Source organism: Bufo gargarizans, chromosome 4 (genome assembly GCF_014858855.1).
Source record: "Bufo gargarizans isolate SCDJY-AF-19 chromosome 4, ASM1485885v1, whole genome shotgun sequence".
Classification (NCBI taxonomy): domain Eukaryota; kingdom Metazoa; phylum Chordata; class Amphibia; order Anura; family Bufonidae; genus Bufo; species Bufo gargarizans.
This window is the reverse complement of record NC_058083.1, coordinates 193,818,317-193,840,329: the sequence shown is the minus strand read 5'-3', so window position 1 is coordinate 193,840,329 and position 22,013 is coordinate 193,818,317. Positions and strand designations below refer to the sequence as shown.

General features: G+C 46.5%; 1 protein-coding gene across 1 annotated transcript in view; it reads right to left on the bottom strand.

The window, feature by feature from the left end:
- LOC122935309 (probable cation-transporting ATPase 13A5) overlaps positions 1 to 20,346 on the bottom strand; it is a 79,376-nt gene extending 59,030 nt beyond the window's left edge. Inside the window, exon 1 of the mRNA XM_044291075.1 lies at positions 20,216 to 20,346. Coding sequence (XP_044147010.1) covers positions 20,216 to 20,278 — 63 coding nt within the window. The 5' untranslated portion in view covers positions 20,279 to 20,346. The remainder of the gene's footprint in view (positions 1 to 20,215) is intronic.
- Between the last annotated feature and the right edge of the window lie 1,667 nt (positions 20,347 to 22,013).

Here is a 22,013-nt window from a genome sequence, read left to right as displayed (position 1 = left end):
GAATAGTTTTTAGACACTGTAGGGAGAGCATAGGGACAGTGCTGCTAAAAACGATTACTAGAAAAATATTGGAGAGGGAGCGTGCAGTAATAGTATATGGAGACTTATTGTGCATCATTTTTATTTATTCCTACATTTACTTATTCCTACATCAGCCGTAAACTAAGATATGTAATTCAATACCAATAAGATGGAAGCCTTGCCAACCAATACCATCCAGTCTGCATCCCTTAGGGGGCAGGTCTTAATGAAAACCATCCTCTTTTTTTGCTGGCTTTACTTCTTCCAAATCATCCTTTAAAGTCTCCATGCCCTAGAAAAGTCATCAAGATGCAGAGAGAGGGGGAGCTGGATGTTCCTAATGACAGTTTCTCATCGATAGTAAATGATGTGGAAAAGGAGGAAAAGCAGATGGCAGAAGAAGGGCCCCACCTGTAGGGCAGGAGAACACTGGGGTTGGAGAAATTGGTATGCCAAAGCTGATAAAAATTCAGTGTTAACTGTCAAATAACTTACAGGAAATTTCTGGCCACAACAGCAATCATTTGCATATTGTGACCCCACCGATCCAGTGTCAACGTCCTGTATCGCAGATTGGTATGCTGTAGTTTCTGGTTATCCCAGACCTTATTTGGTACCTCCCTGTTTGGTTCTGATGGGGTTAACCTTCCCTGGTCGGTTCCTGGGTGTGTCCTTTCAGGTGCGCTCGTTAGGCTGCTATTTCTGCCTTTGAGCGTGGAGTGTTGAGGTCAGTCTTGGTCAGTCTGTTCCATCTTGTCTTGTGGGTGTTTCACCCTTCTGCTCTGTGTAGTCTGTCTGTCTACATTTGTCTTGCCAGGTTTTGCCCTTTGCTGCTGACCCGAGGGGTCCCACCATCTACACGTCAGTGTGTGCCGCCTGGTACTGTATTGTTGTCTTCTGGCCTTGTACCTTGTCTTGTATCTGTCCTGTAGCTGTATTGTTTGTCTTCATGCCCTGTACCTTGCCTTGTATCTGTCCTGTGTTTGTATAGCCAAGCAAAGATTATCTGCGTCTGGATAGCCTAGCAGAGCTTATCTGTGTCTGGACAGCCTAGAAGACCTTATCTGTGTCTGGATAGCCTAGCAGAGCTGATCTGTGTCTGGATAGCCTAGAAGAGCTTATCTGAGAGCTTATCTGTGTCTGGATAGCTAGCAGAGCTGATCTGTGTCTGGACAGCCTAGAAGAGCTTATCTGTGTCTGTATAGCCTAGCAGAGCTGATCTGCGTCTGTTCCTGTTCATGTCTGTTCATGCCTTTTCCTGTTATTAATATGCAATAAAATAGAGGGCTCTCCAGGAGTATAGCTTGACCTGATACACCACTTAGCAGTTGAATTATAAATATCAAATCAATGGCCAGCTTCTTGATAAAATACAATACTATGTTTTAATAATAAGAAATAAACAACACACAAAACTAGCTAATATTTTTATATAAAACCAATTAGTATATAGTCACAGTCCCTCAACTCGTTATAGCTCTTGCATTATTTTAGAAGTAATAGCAAAGTTCCGTAGCGTTCTTCTATGTGCTGAGTATATATTGGACAGATGTATCTGAATAAGGCTGAATCCAGCTTTTTATGGTTACCTCTATCGCACTGCTGACCCCATTCATTTATTTCTCAAACTTGCACAAGACACGGGCATGATAGACCAAATAGTATGTATAGTCTCTGCTTACCGGGGTCTATGTTGGACCCGGACTGTTGGTTAGTTGTAGAGCTGTTTATACATACATGGCCCTTTTGCGACTGTTGGTGTCTGTATACAATCCTCGTGCTAGTGCCGGCACTTCTATTTTTTGCGCAAGAGGGTTGAGAATCCAGGGACGCCAAGTAAGTATCATGGCTGTGTGCTATAATCTCAGTTTCGGATTGTAATCCCTTAAGACAATTTTCTGCTCAGCTGTACAGATAATGCTTACAGGAACATATTTTCAATTTCTTCCTCAGTGGTATATGATAAGAATGAGGGACAGAATCACTCTTTATATTGTAATGATTCTTACAAAGATATGGACCGGATTTTGCTGCTCCGATATCATTGCAAAAAGTCGGGACTGGACTATAGAAAAATTTTGTATATCTGTTCATACTTTGTTTTTTTTATGTAATTGTCAAATCTTAATTTTTCCTACTATGAATGTTCATGCGTCTGGATAGCAGAGCTTATCTGTGTCTGTTCCTGTTCATGTCTGTTCATGCCTGTTCATGTTATTGTCTGTCTGGCAGTCCTTACTGCTTCTGGTGTTCCGTTCATGTCTGTCCATGTTTGCCTTCGGAAGAGGGTTCTGGTTCTGTGTTCCCCGGAGGGGGAATGCCCATTCTCTGGCTATATGCAGCTCTGCCTGGGGCCACTTAGCATCTATTGCTTGTGGCGCAGGTAACTACTTCTGGATCTGCTTCTGTCTCTGCTCTGCCTGTTCTGTGCAGCTCTTTCTGGGGTCGCCTTGCTTCTATGTGCTTGGGGCACAGGTACCTGTTTCTGCCGCTGTTCCATTCTGCCTGCCTATCTGTGGACTCAATGTACTGTTTGTATCTTGTCTGGTATCTCCGTGCCGCCTGATCCTGCTGCCACTGACTCGGTTTACACTCTGGAGTAGCCCCTGGCAACTACCTACAGCCCAAGCCTATCCTCACCATTTGAGGCTCTAGTGAAGACCAGGTAGCTGCTTAGTTACGCCCCTCCAGAGTATTGCTAGTCAGTGGCGCAGTGGGTCCACACCCACTGATCTGTTTCAGTACATTGAGGTTATTTGTTATAGTCATTGTCACATGCCTTGGTTCCTTTGTTATAAATTATGTGTTCCATGGTCCTTGGCCTGTTTTCCTTGCATCCTGCTCGCATAACGTCTCGGAGGCACGTGACAACCAGCGAAACCTCATACCACCAACAGTCCCTGTTTAAGGGTGCATTAAAGGTGTTGCATGGCCATTAACAATGAAGACCTACTATACAGTGCAAAGACGCAATCCTGCCACAACACTGCCACTACGTGTGGCCAAACCCTGAGGCCAAGTGGCCTAGGTATACCTGATTTATAGCAATTTGTGATGAATTAATTCGGGAACAAATCAAATTTCTTGATGAACTTTGGCGAAGTTGGCGAATCAAATTTTTCAAAACTACCTACCTGTGTATTAACAAGAAACTGAGCCTCAAGCCTCATCCGTTTTCATTTATTCAGTTTCCACATGGTTGCAATTAAAACTTTTTTTTTTTTTGGGGGGGGGGGTTAATTTAATTAAGCAGCATATATATGTGATTACTGCAGCAAAACCCAAGGTATGGCAGCAATACACCTGTGTGTATAAATGAGAAATTGAGCGTAAAGCCTCAATTGTCCATTTCCGTTTATTCCGTTTCCACACGGTTGCAATTAAAATTTATTCTTAGGGGATTAAATTTAGTTAAGCTGCATACATATATGATTACTGCATCAGTATCGACATTTTCACACTCCTCCGGCAGATTCTGATAAATAGACCTCACCTTGCTGGTTGTGCCCCATGTTTCCACTGTTGCTGTCTCTCTGCATCTATACCCAAGGTGTAGCAGCAATCTAGCTGTGTGTATAAACGAGAAATTGAGCATCAAGCCTCAATCGTCCGTTTCTGTATATTCAGTTTACACTCGGCTGCAATTAATATTTTTTTGGGGAGGGGCACAATTTACTAAGCAGCATATACAGTATACATAATTACTGCATCAATACCCAATGTGTAGTAGCAATCCTCCTCTGTGTATTAATGAGAAATTGAGCGTCAAACCTCAATCGTCAGTATATGTATATTCAGTTTCTGCATGGTTGCAATTAAAATTTTTTGGGGGGTTCAATTTAATTAAGCTGCATATATACATGATTATTGGAGCAATACTCAAGGCGTGGCAGCAATCTACCTGTGTGTATTAATGATATATTTAGAGTCAAGACTCAATCGTCCGTTTCTGTTTATTCTGTTTTCACATGGTTACAATTTACATTTTTTGGGACTTTTTGAATTGAATTAAACCAGCATTTGGATGATCATGCAACATAAAGCGATCCAGCACTCTAGCTTCTTTATAAGTAGGGATGAGTGAACCCGAACTGTATAGTTCGGGTTCGTACCAAATTTTGTGGTTCCGAACCCGGACATACGTAAAAATTTGGGTTCGTTGTTCGGCGATTTCTATGGCGCATTTTGAAAGCCTGCAAAGCAGCCAATCAACAAGCGTCATACTACTTGCCCCAAGAGGCCATCACAGTTATGCCTACTCCTACTATTGGCACGGCTGTGATTGGCCAGTGCAGCATGTGACCCAGCCTCTATTTAAGCTGGAGTCACGTAGCGCTGCACGTCACTCTGCTCTGATTAGTGTAGGGAGAGGATGCAGCTGCTGCTAGGGCGAGATTAGGCAGGAATTAACTCAGCAAAAACACTTAATGAAGTGATCGATCTACAACTGTGAATCATTCCACTTTTGCTAGTTAATTGCTCACTGTTTTTAGGCTGCCCAGAGCGTTTTTCTGGGGTGATCGGCGGCCATTTTGTGTCTTGTGATGCACCAGCACAAGCTGCCACCAAGTCTATTTAACCATCAATAGTATTATTTTTTTTTTTTTTTATGCTATATCCTACATCAGGTGCTTGGCTGTGCTTGTTGTCACCCCTAGAAACTCAGGATAGAATTTTCTATATTTTATTGAGGGGTGAAATTTATTAGCAAAAATAGCAATCCCCTAAATCTGGTGTTCCAGCTGTGGCTAGCCAAGTGTAATACTGTCTGCTGTCTGGCAAAGGATATATTTTTTTCTGGGGTGAAATTCAATTGCCAAAATAGCAATACCCTAAATCTGGTGTTCCAGCTGTGGTAGGACAAGTTTTATAGTGTCTGTCAAAGCATAGCTTTTGTTCTGGGTTGAAATTCAATTGCCAAAATAGCAATACCCTAAATCAGTGGTTTCTACTGTTGCAAGCCAAGTGTAAATCTGTCCGTAAAAGGGTATATTACACTCAGCATGCATCTCCAAGTGTAAATCTGTCCGTAAAATGGTATATTACACAAAGTGTTAAATTACAATTGCTGAAAGCATAATCCTTTAAATTTGCACTCACTATTGTGCGTCTCATAGTGTATTTCTTTCCGTTAAAGGGTATATTACACTAGGTGTTAAAATACAAGTGCTCAAAGCATAATCCTATATATTTTTTTAAACGCTACTGTGAATCTCCAAGTGTAATTCTGTCTGTAAAAGGATACCTTTCATCCAGGGCCTAAATACTAGGCCTACAATTGATATTCCCCTAAATCTGTGGTTACTGCTGTGCCTGCTGTTACTGCTGTGGTTACAGCTTTTTTCTTATTGTGGTGAACGGTAACAATGAGGAAAACATCTAGTAAGGGACGCGGAGGCGGACATGGTCGTGGTGGTGTTAGTGGACCCTCTGGTGCTGGGAGAGGACGTGGCCGTTATGCCACAGCCACACGTCCTAGTGAACCAACTACCTCAGGTCCCAGTACCCGCCAGAATTTACAGCAATATATTAGGTGGGGCCCAATGCTAAGGCCTGAGCAGGTACAGGCATTAGTCAATTGGGTGGCCGACAGTGGATCCAGCACGTTCACATTATCTCCCACCCAGTCTTCTGCAGAAAGCGCACAGATGGCACCTGAAAACCAAGCCCATCAGTCTGTCACATCACCCCCATGCATATCAGGGAAACTGTCTGAGCCTCAAGTTATGCAGCAGTCTCTCTTATGCTGTTTGAAGACTCTGCTGGCAGGGTTTCCCAAGGGCATCCACCTAGCCCTTCCCCAGCGGTGGAAGACATAGAATGCACTGACGCACAACCAATTATGTTTCCTGATGATGAGGACATAGGAATACCACCTCAGCACGTCTATGATGATGACGAAACACAGGTGCCAACTGATGCGTCTTTCTGCAGTGTGCAGACCGAAAAGGAGGTCAGGGAGGAAGACTGGGTGGAAGACGATGCAGGGGACGATGAGGTCATAGACCCCACATGGAATGAAGTCACCACTGACTTTCAGAGTTCATAGGAAGAGGCAGTGGTGAGACCGAGCCAACAGCGTAGCAAAAGAGGGAGCAGGGGGGCAAAAGCAGAACACCCGCCGCCAATAGAGTTCGCCTGCTACTGGCCACCGCCACCTGGGACCGAGCACCCCAAAGGCAGCTTCAAGGAGTTCCCTGGCGTGGCAGTTCTTCAAACAATGTGCTAACGACAAGACCCGAGTGGTTTGCACGCTGTGCCATCAGAGCCTGAAGCGAAGCATTAACGTTCTGAACCTTAGCACAACCTGCATGACCAGGCACCTGCATGCTAAGCATTAACTGCAGTGGAGTAAACACCTTAAAAACAAGGAACTCACTCAGGCTCCCCCTGCTACCTCTTCTGCTGCTGCCTCGGCCTCTTCCTCCGCCTCGGGAGGAGCGTTGGCACCTTTCGCCCAGCAAACAGAGGATGTACCACCAACATCACCACCTCCGTCACCAAGCATCTCTACCATGTCACACGGCAGCGTTCAGCTCTCCATCTCACAAACATTTGAGAGAAAGCGTAAATTCCCACCTAGCCACCCTCGATCCCTGGCCGTGAATGCCAGCATTTCTAAACTACTGGCCTATGAAATGCTGTCATTTAGGCTGGTGGACACAGACAGCTTCAAACAGCTCATGTCGCTTGCTGTCCCACAGTATGTTGTTCCCAGCCGCCACTACTTCTCCAAGAGAGCCGTGCCTTCCCTGCACAACCAAGTGTCCGATAAAATCAAGTGTGCACTGCGCAACGCCATCTGTGGCAAGGTCCACCTAACCACAGATACGTGGACCAGTAAGCACGGCCAGGGATGCTATATCTCCCTAACTGCACACTGGGTAAATGTAGTGACGGCTGGGCCCCAAGCGGAGAGTTCTTTGGCGCACGTCCTTCCACCGCAACATTGTTTGCCTCCTGTAGCCTCCTCCTCCTACTCGGCTTCCTCCTCCTCTTCTTCCACCTGCTCATCCAGTCAGCCACACACCTTCACCACCAACTTCAGCATACCCCGGGGTAAACGTCAGCAGGCCATTCTGAAACTCATATGTTTGGGGGACAGGCCCCACACCGCGCAGGAGTTGTGGCAGGGTATTGAACAACAGACCGACGAGTGGTTGCTGCCGGTGAGCCTCAAGCCCGGCCTGGTGGTGTGCGATAATGGGCGAAATCTCGTCACAGCTCTGGGACTAGCTGGTTTGATGCACATCCCTTGCCTGGCGCATGTGCTGAATTTGATGGTGCAGAAGTTCATTCACAACTACCCTGACATGTCAGAGCTGCTGCATAAAGTGCAGGCCGTCTGTACGCGCTTCCGGCGTTCACATCCTGCCGCTGCTTGCCTCTCTGCGCTACAGAGTAACTTCACCGCCTCATATGCGACGTGCCCACCAGGTGGAACTCCACCTTGCACATGCTGGACAGACTGTGCGAGCAGCAGCAGGCCATAGTGGAGTTTCAGCTGCAGCACGCACGGGTCAGTCGCACTGCGGAACAGCACCACTTCACCACCAATGACTGGGCCTCCATGAGAGACATGAGTGCCCTGTTGCGCTGTTTCGAGTACTCCACCAACATGGCCAGTGGCGATGACGACGTTATCAGCATTACAATACCACTTCTATGTCTCCTTGAGAAAACACTTAGGGCGATGATGGAAGAGGAGGTGGCCCAGGAGAAGGAGGAGGAAGAGGGGTCATTTTTAGCACTTTCAGGCCAGTCTCTTAGAAGTGACTCAGAGGGAGTTTTTTTTGCAACAGCAGAGGCCAGGTACAAATGTGGCCAGACGATACGCCTCCCAAAGAGGACAGCTTGGCACACATGAGCGACTACATGCTGCAGTGCCTACGCAACGACAGCAGAGTTGCCCACATTTTAACGTGTGCGGACTACTGGGTTGCCACCCTGCTGGATCCCCGGTACAAAGACAATGTGCCCACCTTACTTCCTGCACTGGTGTGTGATAGGAAGATGCGCGAGTACAAGCGCACGTTGGTAGATGCGCTACTGAGAGCATTCCCAAATGTCACAGGGGAACAAGTGGAAGCCCAAGGCAAAGGCAGAGAAGGAGCAAGAGGTCGCCAATGCAGCTGTGTCACGGCCAGCTCCTCTGAGGGCAGGGTTAGCATGGCAGAGATGTGGAAAAGTTTTGTCACCACGCCACAGCTAACTGCACCACCATCTGATACGGAACGTGTTAGCAAGAGGCAACATTTCACTAACATGGTGGAACAGTACGTGTGCACACCCCTCCACGTACTGACTGATGGTTCAGCCCCATTGAACTTCTGGGTATCCAAATCGTCCACGTGGCCAGAGCTAGCCTTTTATGCCTTGGAGGTGTCTGAACGTGTATTCAGCACGGCAGGGGGCGTCATTACAGACAAACGCAGCCGCCTGTCCACAGCCAATGTGGACAAGCTGACGTTCATAAAAATGCACCAGGCATGGATCACACAGGACCTGTCCATCCCTTGTGCAGATTAGACATTTATAACTACCTCCCCTTAGGCCCCATGCACACGGCCGTGTTTCACAGCCGTGTGCGGGCCGTGGAACCGCGGCCTGGATCCCTCCTGAGAGCAGGAGCGCACGGCGTCACTGGTTGCTATGACGCCGTGCGCTCCCTGCTGCCGCCGCAATACAGTAATACACTGGTATGATCTATACCAGTGTATTACTGTACTGTGCCGGCAGCAGGGAGCGCACGGCGTCATAGCAACCAGTGACGCCGTGCGCTCCTGCTCTCAGAAGGGATCCAGGCCGCGGTTCCACGGCCCGCACACGGCTGTGAAACACGGCCGTGTGCATGGGGCCTTAACCATATATTCTTGTACTCCAGGGCACTTCTTCGTTCAATCCTTGAAGCCTGATTCTCTGCTATGCGACCTCTCTCCTTTGTCTGGGTGCCGGGGCCTAAATACGTGACAGTGGCCTGTTCCAGTGGTGGGTGACATGAAGCCTGATTCTCTGCTATGGGACCTATCTCCTCTGTCTGGGTGTCAGGGGCCTACGGATGGAGTACAGTTAACACTCCTGTTTTCTGAGATTTCTGAGTTGTGTTATCTAATCTAAGCAAACACCTTCAATTGCTTTTCAATGGCTTTTGTCTCAAGATAACGCGATGAGTTAAGAAATTTGAGTTAAGAGCTGGAGTGCTAACCCTGCTCCATCTGTAAATAAGTAAAAGTAGCCTTCTCCATCGGTGTGTGACATCAAGCCTGATTCTCTGCTATGCAACCTCTCTCCTCTGTCTGGGTGCCGGGGCCTACATATCTGAAAGTGGCCTGTTCCAGTGGTGGGTGACATGAAGCCTAATTCTCTGCTATAGGACCTCTCCCCTCTGTCTGGGTGCCGGGGCCTAAATATCTGACAGTGGCCTGTTCCAGTGGTGGATGACATGAAGCCTGATTCTCTGCTATGGGACCTCTCTCCTCTGTCTGGGTGCCGGGGCCTAAATATGTGAAAGTGGCCTGTTCCAGTGGTGGGTGACATGAAGCCTGATTCTCTGCTATGGGACCTCTCTCCTCTGTCTGGGTGCCGGGGCCTACATATCTGAAAGTGGCCTGTTCCAGTGGTGGGTGACATGAAGCCTGATTCTCTGCTATGGGACCTCTCTCCTATGTCTGGGTGCCGGGGCCTAAATATCTGAAAGTGGCCTGTTCCAGTGGTGGGTGACATGAAGCCTGATTCTCTGCTATGGGACCTCTCTCCTCTGTCTGGGTGCCGGGGCCTACATATCTGAAAGTGGCCTGTTCCAGTGGTGGGTGACATGAAGCCTGATTCTCTGCTATGGGACCTCTCTCCTCTGTCTGGGTGCCGGGGCCTACATATCTGAAAGTGGCCTGTTCCAGTGGTGGGTGACATGAAGCCTGATTCTCTGCTATGGGGTCTCTATCCTCTGTCTGGGTGCCGAGGCCTAAATATGTGAAAGTGGCCTGTTCCAGTGGTGGGTGACATGAAGCCTGATTCTCTGCTATGGGATCTTTATCCTCTGTCTGGGTGCCGGGGCCTAAATATCTGAAAGTGGCCTGTTCCAGTGGTGGGTGACATGAAGCCTGATTCTCTGCTATGGGACCTCTCTCCTCTGTCTGGGTGCCGGGGCCTACATATCTGAAAGTGGCCTGTTCCAGTGGTGGGTGACATGAAGCCTGATTCTCTGCTATGGGATCTTTATCCTCTGTCTGGGTGCCGGGGCCTAAATATGTGAAAGTGGCCTGTTCCAGTGGTGGGTGACATGAAGCCTCATTCTCTGCTATGGGATCTTTATCCTCTGTCTGGGTGCCGGGGCCTAAATATCTGAAAGTGGCCTGTTCCAGTGGTGGGTGACATGAAGCCTGATTCTCTGCTATGGGACCTCTCTCCTCTGTCTGGGTGCCGGGGCCTAAATATCTGACAGTGGCCTGTTCCAGTGGTGGGTGACATAAAGCCTGATTCTCTGCTATGGGACCTCTCTCCTCTGTCTAGGTGCCGGGGCCTAAATATCTGACAGTGGCCTGTTCCAGTGGTGGGTGACATGAAGCCTGATTCTCTGCTATGGGACCTCTCTCCTCTGTCTGGGTGTCAGGGGCCTAAATAAGTAAAAGTTTCCTTCTCCATAGGTGTGTGACATGAAGCCTGATTCTCTGCTATGCGACCTCTCTCCTCTGTCTGGGTGCCGGAGCCTAAATATCTGAAAGTGGCCTGTTCCAGTGGTGGGTGACATTAAGCCTGATTCTCTGCTATGGGACCTCTCTCCTCTGTCTGGGTGTCAGGGGCCTAAATAAGTAAAAGTATCCTTCTCCATCGGTGTGTGACATGAAGCCTGATTCTCTGCTATGCGACCTCTTTCTGGGTGTCGGGGCCTAAATATCTGAAAGTGGCCTGTTCCAGTGGTGGGTGACATGAAGCCTGATTCTCTTATATGGGACCTCTCTCCAATATATATTGGTTAATTTTTATTTATTTTATTTTATTTTAATTCATTTCCCTATCCACATTTGTTTGCAAGGGATTTACCTACATTTTGCTGCCTTTTGCAGCCCTCTAGCCCTTTCCTGGGCTATTTTACACCATTTGACTTCAATGGGGTTCGGGGCGAAGTTCGGGTCTAGTTCGGATCCCGAACCCAAACATTTTCGGGAAGTTCGGCCGAACTTCTCGAACCTGAACATCCAGGTGTTCGCTCAACTCTATTTATAAGATCCACAGTCTTTATTGAAAAGATAAAATGACACAATGTAGCACAACACCACACCACATGCCTGGTGTACGCTTTTTGAACCCTATGATTCCTAATCATGGCCCACATAACATGCACAATTGCATAAATTTATTATAAAAAAAAACAGTAAGGGTGGGTTCACACTATCGTTAGGGATTCCGTTATTGCTTTCCGTTATAGCAGGGTTATAACGGAAAATAACGGAATCCATAAGAAGGAAGGGTGGATCCGTTCTTCTGCCCATAGACTTGCATTATGACGGAATGCAAAACGGACGCCTTTAAAAGGCATTCCGTTTTGCTCCGTCCTAATAGAAGTCTATGGGAATCAAAACAGATCCGTCTGGTTCCCGTTATGCAAGACGGAAAACAAAGTCCTGTCCAGGACTTTGTTTTCCGTCTTGCATAACGGGAACCAGACGGATCCGTTATGTTTTCTCATAGACTTCTATTAGGATGGAGCAAAACGGAATGCCTCTTAAAGGCTCCCGTTTTGCATTCCATCCTATGGATTCCTTAATGTTCCGTTATAACCCTGTAATAACGGAAAGCCATAATGGAATCCCTAATGCTAGTGTGATCCCACCCCAACATGAGTATACACACAACTGGGGGCTAATTAGCCAGTTGTGTTCAAACCAACAGGAACATGCATCCTAATAAAGATGTTTAATAACATGCGTCCTTATGGCATTCTTAATAAAGAATATCCTCATGAAGATTATCAATAAACTGCATGATCATTAAGATTATTAATGGCATGTATTCTCATGAAGATTATTAGTAATGAATCCCTAAGAGAATTATTAGTAACATGCATCCTCATGAGGTTAATTTGTAACATGTATCCTCATGAGAATTGTTTTTTAACATGCATGCTTATGAAGATTATTGATAACATGAATCCTCATGAGAATTATTAGTAACATGCATCCTCATGAGGTTAATTTGTAACATGTATCCTCATGAGAATTTTTATTAACATGCATGCCCATGAAGATTATTGATAACATGCATCCTCATGAGAATTGTTAGTAACATGTATCCTCATGCAAAATATTGGTAACATGCATCCTCTTGAGGATTATTAGTGACATGCATCCTCCTGAAGATTATTGGTAACATGCATACTCATAAAAATTATTAATAACATCAGATTAGGTCCATTCTGTGGTTCATTTCCTTGGGAGATCTCGTATCTAAGGCCTCATGCACACGACCGTTGTGGGCATCCGTGGCCGTTGTGCCGTTTTCCGTTTCTTTTCGCGGACCCATTGACTTTCAATGGGTCCGTGGAAAAATCGGAAAATGCACCGTTTTTCAGCCGCATCCGTGATCCGTGTTTCCTGTCCGTCAAAAAATAGGACCTCTACTTTTTTTTTTATGGAGAACGGTTCACGGACCCATTCAAGTCAATGGGTCCGGGAAAAAACACGGATGCACACAAGATTGGCATCCGCGTCCGTGATCCATGGTCGTAGGTTACTTTAATACAGACGGATCCGAAGATCCGTCTGCGTAAAAGCTTTTTCAGAGCTGAGTTTTCACTTTGTGAAAACTCAGATCCGACAGTATATTCTAACACAGAGGCGTTCCCATAGTGATGGGGACGCTTCTAGTTGGAATATACTTTAAACTGTGTACATGACTTCCCCCTGCTGCCTGGCAGTACCCAATCTCTTACAGGGAGCTGTGAACCGCACAATTAACCCCTCAGGTGCTGCACCTGAGGGGTTAATTGTGCGTATCATAGCCCCCTGTTAGAGATCATGTGCTGCCAGGCAGGAGGGGGCACCCCCCCTCCCTCCCCAGCTTTAAATTCATTGGTGGCCAGTGGGCCCCCCCTCCCTCCTTTGTATTTAACACATTGGTGGCCAGTGTGGACGGCCCCCCCTCCCTCTCCTGTAGTTAACACATTGGTGGCCAGTGCGGCCGCCCCCCCCTCCCTCCCCTGTAGTTAACACATTGGTGGCCAGTGCGGCCGCCCCCCCTCCCTCCCCTGTAGTTAACACATTGGTGGCCAGTGCGGCTGGCCCTCCCTCCCTCCCCTGTAGTTAACACATTGGTGGCCAGTACGGCCGGCCCCCCTCCCTCCCCTGTAGTTAACACATTGGTGGCCAGTGCGGCCGGGCCCCCCTCCCTCCTCTGTAGATTCATTGGTGGCCTGTTCCAGTGGTGGGTGACATGAAGCCTGATTCTCTGCTATGGGACCTCTCTCCTCTGTCTGGGTGTCAGGGGCCTAAATAAGTAAAAGTTTCCTTCTCCATAGGTGTGTGACATGAAGCCTGATTCTCTGCTATGCGACCTCTCTCCTCTGTCTGGGTGCCGGGGCCTAAATATCTGAAAGTGGCCTGTTCCAGTGGTGGGTGACATTAAGCCTGATTCTCTGCTATGGGACCTCTCTCCTCTGTCTGGGTGTCAGGGGCCTAAATAAGTAAAAGTATCCTTCTCCATCGGTGTGTGACATGAAGCCTGATTCTCTGCTATGCGACCTCTCTCCTCTTTCTGGGTGTCGGGGCCTAAATATCTGAAAGTGGCCTGTTCCAGTGGTGGGTGACATGAAGCCTGATTCTCTGATATGGGACCTCTCTCCAATTTATATTGGTTAATTTTTATTTATTTTATTTTATTTTAATTCATTTCCCTATCCACATTTGTTTGCAAGGGATTTACCTACATTTTGCTGCCTTTTGCAGCCCTCTAGCCCTTTCCTGGGCTATTTTACACCATTTGACTTCAATGGGGTTCGGGGCGAAGTTCGGGTCTAGTTCGGATCCCGAACCCGAACATTTTCGGGAAGTTCGGCCGAACTTCTCGAACCTGAACATCCAGGTGTTCGCTCAACTCTATTTATAAGATCCACAGTCTTTATTGAAAAGATAAAATGACACAATGTAGCACAACACCACACCACATGCCTGGTGTACGCTTTTTGAACCCTATGATTCCTAATCATGGCCCACATAACATGCACAATTGCATAAATTTATTATAAAAAAAACAGTAAGGGTGGGTTCACACTATCGTTAGGGATTCCGTTATGGCTTTCCGTTATAGCAGGGTTATAACGGAAAATAACGGAATCCATAAGAAGGAAGGGTGGATCCGTTCTTCTGCCCATAGACTTGCATTATGACGGAATGCAAAACGGACGCCTTTAAAAGGTATTCCGTTTTGCTCCGTCCTAATAGAAGTCTATGGGAATCAAAACAGATCCGTCTGGTTCCCGTTGTGCAAGACGGAAAACAAATTCCTGTCCAGGACTTTGTTTTCCGTCTTGCATAACGGGAACCAGACGGATCCGTTATGTTTTCTCATAGACTTCTATTAGGATGGAGCAAAACGGAATGCCTCTTAAAGGCTCCCGTTTTGCATTCCATCCTATGGATTCCTTAATGTTCCGTTATAACCCTGTAATAACGGAAAGCCATAATGGAATCCCTAATGCTAGTGTGAACCCACCCCAACATGAGTATACACACAACTGGGGGCTAATTAGCCAGTTGTGTTCAAACCAACAGGAACATGCATCCTCATCAAGATGTTTAATAACATGCATCCTCATGACATTCTTAATAAGGAATGCCCTCTTGAAGATTACCAGTGAACTGCATAATCAGGAAGATTATTAATGGCATGTATTCTCATGAAGATTATTAGTAATGAATCCCTAAGAGAATTATTAGTAACATGCATCCTCATGAGGTTAATTTGTAACATGTATCCTCATGAGAATTGTTTTTAACATGCATGCTTATGAAGATTATTGATAACATGCATCCTCATGAGAATTATTAGTAACATGCATCCTCATGAGGTTAATTTGTAACATGTATCCTCATGAGAATTTTTATTAACATGCATGCCCATGAAGATTATTGATAACATGCATCCTCATGAGAATTGTTAGTAACGTGTATCCTCATGCAAAATATTGGTAACATGCATCCTCTTGAGGATTATTAGTGACATGCATCCTCCTGAAGATTATTGGTAACATGCATACTCATAAAAATTATTAATAACATCAGATTAGGTCCATTCTGTGGTTCATTTCCTTGGGAGATCTCGTATCTAAGGCCTCATGCACACGACCGTTGTGGGCATCCGTGGCCGTTGTGCCGTTTTCCGTTTCTTTTCGCGGACCCATTGACTTTCAATGGGTCCGTGGAAAAATCGGAAAATGCACAGTTTTTCAGCCGCATCCGTGATCCGTGTTTCCTGTCCGTCAAAAAATAGGACCTGTCCTATTTTTTTTTACGGAGAACGGTTCACGGACCCATTCAAGTCAATGGGTCCGGGAAAAAACACGGATGCACACAAGATTGGCATCCGCGTCCGTGATCCATGGTCGTAGGTTACTTTAATACAGACGGATCCGAAGATCCGTCTGCGTAAAAGCTTTTTCAGAGCTGAGTTTTCACTTTGTGAAAACTCTGATCCGACAGTATATTCTAACACAGAGGCGTTCCCATAGTGATGGGGACGCTTCTAGTTGGAATATACTTTAAACTGTGTACATGACTTCCCCCTGCTGCCTGGCAGTACCCAATCTCTTACAGGGAGCTGTGAACCGCACAATTAACCCCTCAGGTGCTGCACCTGAGGGGTTAATTGTGCGTATCATAGCCCCCTGTTAGAGATCATGTGCTGGCAGGCAGGAGGGGGCACCCCCCCTCCCTCCCCAGCTTTAAATTCATTGGTGGCCAGTGGGCCCCCCCTCCCTCCTTTGTATTTAACACATTGGTGGCCAGTGTGGCCGGCCACCCCTCCCTCCCCTGTAGTTAACACATTGGTGGCCAGTGCGGCCGCCCCCCCCTCCCTCCCCTGTAGTTAACACATTGGTGGCCAGTGCGGCCGCCCCCCCTCCCTCCCCTGTAGTTAACACATTGGTGGCCAGTGCGGCTGGCCCTCCCTCCCTCCCCTGTAGTTAACACATTGGTGGCCAGCACGGCCGGCCCCCCTCCCTCCCCTGTAGTTAACACATTGGTGGCCAGTGCGGCCGGCCCCCCCTCCCTCCTCTGTAGATTCATTGGTGGCCAGTGGGCCCCCCCCTCCTAATTAAAATCTCCCCCCTATCATTGGTGGCAGCGGAGAGTACCGATCGGAGTCCCAGTTTAATCGCTGGGGCTCCGATCGGTAACCATGGCAACCAGGACGCTACTGCAGTCTTGATTGCCATGGTTACTTAGCAATTTTTAGAAGCATTATACTTACCTGCGAGCTGCGATGTCTGTGACCGGCCGGGAGCTCCTCCTACTGGTAAGTGACAGGTCTGTGCTATAGGCAATGCGCCGCACAGACCTTTCACTTACCAGTAGGAGGAGCTCCCGGCCGGTCACAGACATCGCAGCTCGCAGGTAAGTATAATGCTTCTAAAAATTGCTAAGTAACCATGGCAACCAGGACTGCAGTAGCGTCCTGGTTGCCATGGTTACCTATCGGAGCCCCAGTGATTAAACTGGGACTCCGATCAGTACTCTCCGCTGTAGTACTGTAGATTCATTGGTGGCCAGTGGGCCCCCCGCCCACTGGCCACCAATGAATCTACAGTACTACAGGGGAGGGAGGGGGGGCCGGCCGCACTGGCCACCAATGTGTTAACTACAGGGGAGGGAGAAGGGGCCGGCCGCACTGGCCACCAATGTGTTAACTACAGGGGAGGGAGGGGGGGCCGGCCGCACTGGCCACCAATGTGTTAACTACAGGGGAGGGAGGGGGGGACGGCCGCACTGGCCACCAATGTGCTAACTACAGGGGAGGGAGGGGGGGCCGGCCGCACTGGCCACCAATGTGGTAACTACAGGGGAGGGACAGGGGGGCCGCACTGGCCACCAATGAGTTAAATACAGGGGGGGGGGCAGTCATGTACACAGTTATTTTAGTATATTCTAACTTGAAGCGTCCCCATCACCATGGGAACGCCTCTGTGTTAGAATATACTGTCAGATCTGAGTTTCACGATCTAACTCAAATCCGATGGTATATTCTAACATAGAGGCGTTCCCATGGTGATGGGGACGCTTCAAGTTAAAATATACCATTGGATTGGAGAATACTCCGATCCGATGGTATAAAAGGGACTCCTGATTTTACATTTAAAGTCAATGGGGGACGGATCCGTTTGCAATTGCACCATATTGTGTCAACGTCAAACGGATCCGTCCCCATTGACTTGCATTGTAATTAAGGACGGATCCGTTTGGCTCTGCACGGCCAGGCGGACACCAAAACGACTTTTTTTTCATGTCCGTGGATCCTCCAAAAGTCAAGGAAGACCCACGGACGAAAAAAAGGTCATGGATCACAGACCTAAGGACCCCGTTTTTGCGGACCTTAAAAAAAAAACGGTCGTGTGCATGAGGCCTAATATGATTATCCAAAATATTAATACGTTTTTCACATGATCTCCCCCTCTATAGGGAATAAACACACTTTCTTTTAAGCATATGTGGGTTTTTAATGAATTGGTTGCTTAGTTTACCAGGGGGTACAGTTGGCTAAGTATATCACATGGCTAGTATTGATTTTATAGAACGCCTCAAGTTTTTCTTGTGGAATAGGATTCAAAATGATTTGCACGAGTAACACTAGCATACCTTGCATTTAGCATGTCCAAACCTATAAAAACCTGTGGTCTGCAGCCAGATGTGAACAGAACCTCTCATGTACAGTGTTCATTTAGGACATTATGGATTCAAACTTGCTGGGTGATAAGATAGAGTCTAGAGTCCTGATCTTCCTGGCTGCAAACCTAACTCCCTGTTTCAATATCTGCGTGAGTATCTTTCTCCACACTTCCGGAAAACAAAAGCATTGCCTCGTGCAAACTGTGCAAGAGCAAATATACTGTAAGCACCTCAGCTCTATTGAACCACATGAAGCCGCTACTGCTGCAGTCTCCAAGTCTACCTTATGCTTATAGGCAGTGATGGTCAGTTCGCAGTGTTCGCCAGCGAACATATGCGGGCTGCCATCTTGACTCACCCGTCCAGCAATGCACAGGTAAGCCCTTACCTGTGCCGGGAGCCGGTCTGAAATCAAATGCGGTCACCGGGAGCAGGCAGTTCCGAGAACAGCCGCCGGGGGCCTTCATCGGGCTGTTCTCGGAACTGCCTGCTCCCGGTGACCGCATTTGATTTCAGACCGGCTCCCGACACAGGCACAGGTAAGGGCTTACCTGTGCATGTGTTCGCTGGTGAACACTGCAAACTGACCATCACTGCTTATAGGACAACCTCCTTGACTTCATCGCCCAGAATCTTTTTCCATAAAACTATCTGCTCAGCTCCTCCTGCTCTGTAGTGATGAGCGGCAGGGGTCATATTCGAATTTGTGATATTTCGCAAATATTTTGTAGAATATTCATTATATTCTAGCTTTAGTTTTTTTACTCGACAATCGGCAAGGTAATGATAGCGTAAAATGCGAATATTACGCAATCAATACAGGCGTGGGTCAAAAATGAATATATAGCACTATAGAACATAGTACTAGATATTCGTTTTTAGAATATTCGTCATTTAGAATATTCGTCATGAGTCATTGGCCCAAAAGCAATTTAAGCAGGGAGGAATCATGACTTCAGATGGAAAAAATGACGAATATTCGATATAACGAATATATGGCACTATATTCTAAATATTCGCAAATTCTCGAAGTGGCGATATTCGAATATTTGTGCTCATTACTACTGCTCTATAACCTATTGCCTGCAGCTTAGACACCATGTTCAATGTGACAAGTTCCCTTAAAGTTACTCAGAGTGCATTTCAAAACAGATGTGATATGTGCTAAGAAGATGTAACGTCATTAGAGTCATGATGGGTAATGTGGCACAGCAGTAAAAGAAACCTTTGTTTTATGTGTTGGGGTGATTTGTTATATTGTATGTGTCCTGCAGTTAGTTTTAGAAAGATATTGCTCCTGTAGTTTATACTAAAGATAATTGCTGATTATTTGTAAATCCCTCTACAGCTTTTGAAAGTGACAGCTATTCAAAATGATACCTCCCTTTAAGGGCTCATTCACACGACCGTTTGTGTTTTGCGATCCACACATTGCGAATCTGCATAACACGGTTATCCGCCCGTGTGCGTTCCGCAGTTTGCGGAATACACAGGGCCGTCACTCTCATAGAAAATGCCTATTCTTGTCAGCAATTGAGGACAAGAATAGGACATGCTCTATATTTTTTGCAGGGCCATGGGACGGAACAACAGATGCGGACTACATCTTTTGCGGCCCTATTGAAATGAATGGGTCCGCACCCGTTCCGCAAAAATGCGGAACGGGTGCAGAACAAAACGCACAGCTGTCTGAATGAGCCCTTACTTGCATTAAAATGATATAAGAATGAGAATAAATCAATAGAGGTTATAAAATACTTTGTAAGGAATTACTTCTGTGGCTGACAGCACAAGTAGGATAATAGATAAACCATGTTGGTGCACAGTGTCCAAATTGCAGCTATACTATGTCACTGGAATTTTTACTTTTATCTCTTTCAGCTTAAGCCCTCATGCACACGAACGTTGTTTCGGTCCGCATCCGAGCCGCAGTTTTAGCGGCTTGGATGCGGACCCATTCACTTCAATGGGGCCGCAAGAGATGCGGACAGCACACAGTGTGCTATCCGCATTTTTGCGGACCCATTGAAATGAATTGGTCTGCATCCTATCCGCAAAAAAAAAAAGAACGGACACCGAAACAAAATACATTCGTGTGTATGAGGCCTAAGTCTGCAATGATTGTGATGTTGGTTCTCAGCAACCACTTACTTATAACTTATAAATGACAGACCGCTGAAATCAACTCACCTGTCTCTACTTTATGCTGCCGTTAGTATGGGTAGCATAAAGGTGATGAAAGGTTCCTTTAAATGATTCTTGTAGATATTAAATTGATTATTAATTACTTTGTAATATATAATAGGAAATATACAACTCACCATTTCATTCTCCTCTCCTTCATTAATTATTGAACGGTGGTCTTGGGGTAATTTAGATTTCATGTTTTAAGTTTGGAGCCAATTCATATGCTTTGCAGATCAAAGAGCATTCATGGGTTTGAGGAAAATTTCTATTTATACCATGCCCTGTCTCAGTTTGGCATAAACCTCCTCCTCATTATTATAGCATACCTCTTCATTATCCTTCCATTAGTAATTACTATTTACTAATCTGATTCTGTGACAGTGCGGCCAAACTACTTCCCACAATGTAGGTGTTTATTTTATAGCTGATGCCAATTGTCTTGCTATTAAAGCCATGCATTATACATGCAGATTAACATACACAGGAAAAGCTCATTGTACCTCCAGTATAATGTTTCTTTACACTGGACAACTTTACACTAAAATATGAAATAAACTAGTCTCTTCTCCTGCAGACAAAAGGGCAAACTGCTACCATAAAAAATAATAGCGCTCCTTACTGTTTATTAGATCATATGTAATAGGGTAGCCTCCTCTCCTGCAGACAAAAGGGCAAACTGCTACCATAAAAAATAATAGCGCACCTTACTGTTTATTAGGTCATATGTAATAGGCTAGCCTCCTCTCCTGCAGACAAAAGGGCAAACTGCTACCATAAAAAATAATAGCGCTCCTTACTGTTTATTAGATCATATGTAATAGGGTAGCCTCCTCTCCTGCAGACAAAAGGGCAAACTGCTACCATAAAAAATAATAGCGCTCCTTACTGTTTATTAGATCATATGTAATAGGCTAGCCTCCTCTCCTGCAGACAAAAGGGCAAACTGCTACCATAAAAAATAATAGCGCTCCTTACTGTTTATTAGATCATATGTAATAGGGTAGCCTCCTCTCCTGCAGACAAAAGGGCAAACTGCTACCTTAAAAAATAATAGCGCTCCCTACTGTTTATTAGATCATATGTAATAGGCTAGGCTCCTCTCCTGCAGACAAGAGGGCTCATTGGTAGAGATGAGCGAGTCGAAGCTGACAAAGTGGAATTTGATCTGAGTTTCAGGAAAAATTTGATTCGCACCGAAGACGAATTTCCTCACATTTCGTGGTAATGAGTCAAAAATGGCTACTGCACGTGTGAGGACATGGAGAATGGAACTCTGGGAAGGCGGGATTACCCACAATGCCATGCATGCAGCCAATCAGCAGCCAGCCAGCTGTCACGAGGGTGTCAAGAGCCACGTCTGACTCCGTTATACCCGGGGTCAGGAAGTCGCAGCGGGTGGCTGCGCGCTCTATGTCTAAAGATCACGTTGTTTCTTAGTGATTGTTTTCTGTGTTTGCCTTGCAATCCTTTTTGTCTCACTCAGGGATCCGTAGCTTCTCCTCCTCAGCTGTTTCTTGTCTGCCACTCCCAACCTCCTTATATTCTCCTCTCACACTTCTCTAGTTGCCAGTTATAGAGCATCCTGCCTGGACATCTATACTGACCCACTGGAGCTGTGAATCCTGGTTGTTGTTCCAGAGTGCTTCCCTCCGGATCCCTGTTGGGCTTTTTGTTGTCTCCTGTTGTCACCCACCTGGGATTATATGTTTAGTCTGTATTGTCTGTTCTCCCCTTGGTGTTTTCCTTTAGAGCTAGTGGTGCAGACTAGTGTTCCCACCGCCCTGTTCACTATCTAGGGCTCATCTTAGGGAAAGCCAGGGTTTTAGGCATGTGATCGGCGTACGGGTGAGGAACCCGTCTAGGGACGTCAGGGCAGCCAGGTGCCAGCCGCAAGGTGAGTCAGGGGTCACCACCTTCCCTCTCACTTGGGCA